Source organism: Saprolegnia diclina (assembly GCF_000281045.1).
Source record: "Saprolegnia diclina VS20 unplaced genomic scaffold supercont1.150, whole genome shotgun sequence".
Classification (NCBI taxonomy): Eukaryota; Oomycota; class Saprolegniomycetes; order Saprolegniales; family Saprolegniaceae; genus Saprolegnia; species Saprolegnia diclina.
In genome coordinates, this window is record NW_008246217.1 from 37,909 (window position 1) to 39,192 (window position 1,284).

The window sequence follows — 1,284 nt, forward strand, 5'->3', positions numbered from 1 at the left end:
CGTCATCAACCGAGCGGGGCGAGCGCGAGCATCCCACTGAATACCGCCGAATAAACTGATTCACAAGTTTTGCCGCGACGCTGCAGCAGGCTGTTGTGTCCTCTATGCAAGACGCGTCCGGCTATGCAGTATTGGAACCGAGTGCCCAAAGGATGCGACTCCGGCGGCTAACAAAGAGTTCCTCGCCGCGAAGGCTCAAGCCAATCAACGCTCGGCGGCGTTCGGGATTGGGTTCCACGAAGTTGCATGTTGGATTTACCAGTTTTTTTCGCACGCACTAGGATAACGCAACGTTGCCCGTTACGTGCGGTTCCACGGGTCCTTTTCGGGTCGCTAGTGCTGCCTGGAGCTTAGTTATCAACGTCCGTGCTACCAATGTGCGGCGACCGGAGGACATCGACTTGATCGTCGCTTGTATTGACGTGCCCGTATTGGTCGTCATCAGACGCGCGCTCGGTCACTAGCCCAACGACAGCCTCAAGCGCGTTGATGATTTCGTCGACGTCGTCGGCGACATCCGGCCCATCGCACACCTCGTCGTTGTCGTTGGTGTCGTCTGGGCACACAATGTCGCAGAATGCATCAAGGTACGCATTGACTGTCTTGTTGACGGCAGACACTTGGGCGAGGATAGCCGAGTATTCGAGACTCGGAACCGATGCGATCCGGTCGGTTGTGTCGTCGTCAACGGCGTCGACATTGTCGTCAAGATACTCCTTGAGTGCAATGACGTCTTGGTCGTCGTTGATGATGACCTCGCGCTCGATCGCGTCGGTTTCGGCGGCCATGCGATCGCGCATTTCTGTGCTGTCGTCGATAGTGACGTCAACGTAGCCCGGATGGCCCACGCCTTTCCAGACGTGAAGAAATCGAAAAGCGGTGTCTGCAACGATCTCGTGGTGCTCACGGATGGACTCGAGCGTCTCGTCGCACTTCTCGTGTGGTCCGACGTACGTCACATGGACTCGTCGCCCGTCCGTGACTTCAGGCAAAATCTTGGCGACTTGGATCGGCCCATCCGCAAAAAAGCAAATGCAGTGAGCGGTTGCGTGGTGTGGGCGCACAAGAAGGTTAATATTTAATATGATGCGCACGTGCAGCTGTGATAGCCCGCAAGGTAGCGTCGCTGATTTTTGGCAACGTCTCGCACCGCCCGTAGTCGTGGCCCTTGGCGATACTGAAGGGCGCAACGTTGTGAGACCCTGCAGTCGGGTCCTTGGCGCATGTCGAGCACAGCACGACGTTGCTTTTGTCTGGGACAAGGCTTGGGTTCAGATGATAGTG

The 1,284-nt window shown here is 56.7% G+C and overlaps 1 protein-coding gene across 1 annotated transcript; it reads right to left on the bottom strand.

Annotated features, from left to right (window-relative positions):
• Positions 1–350: 350 nt before the first annotated feature.
• Positions 351–800, bottom strand: SDRG_16726 (hypothetical protein; the record flags this gene model as incomplete). The annotated part of the gene is made up of 1 exon (XM_008622944.1): positions 351–800. One exon carries the CDS (start codon positions 798–800, stop codon positions 351–353), a length of 450 nt encoding a protein of 149 aa, XP_008621166.1.
• Between the last annotated feature and the right edge of the window lie 484 nt (positions 801–1,284).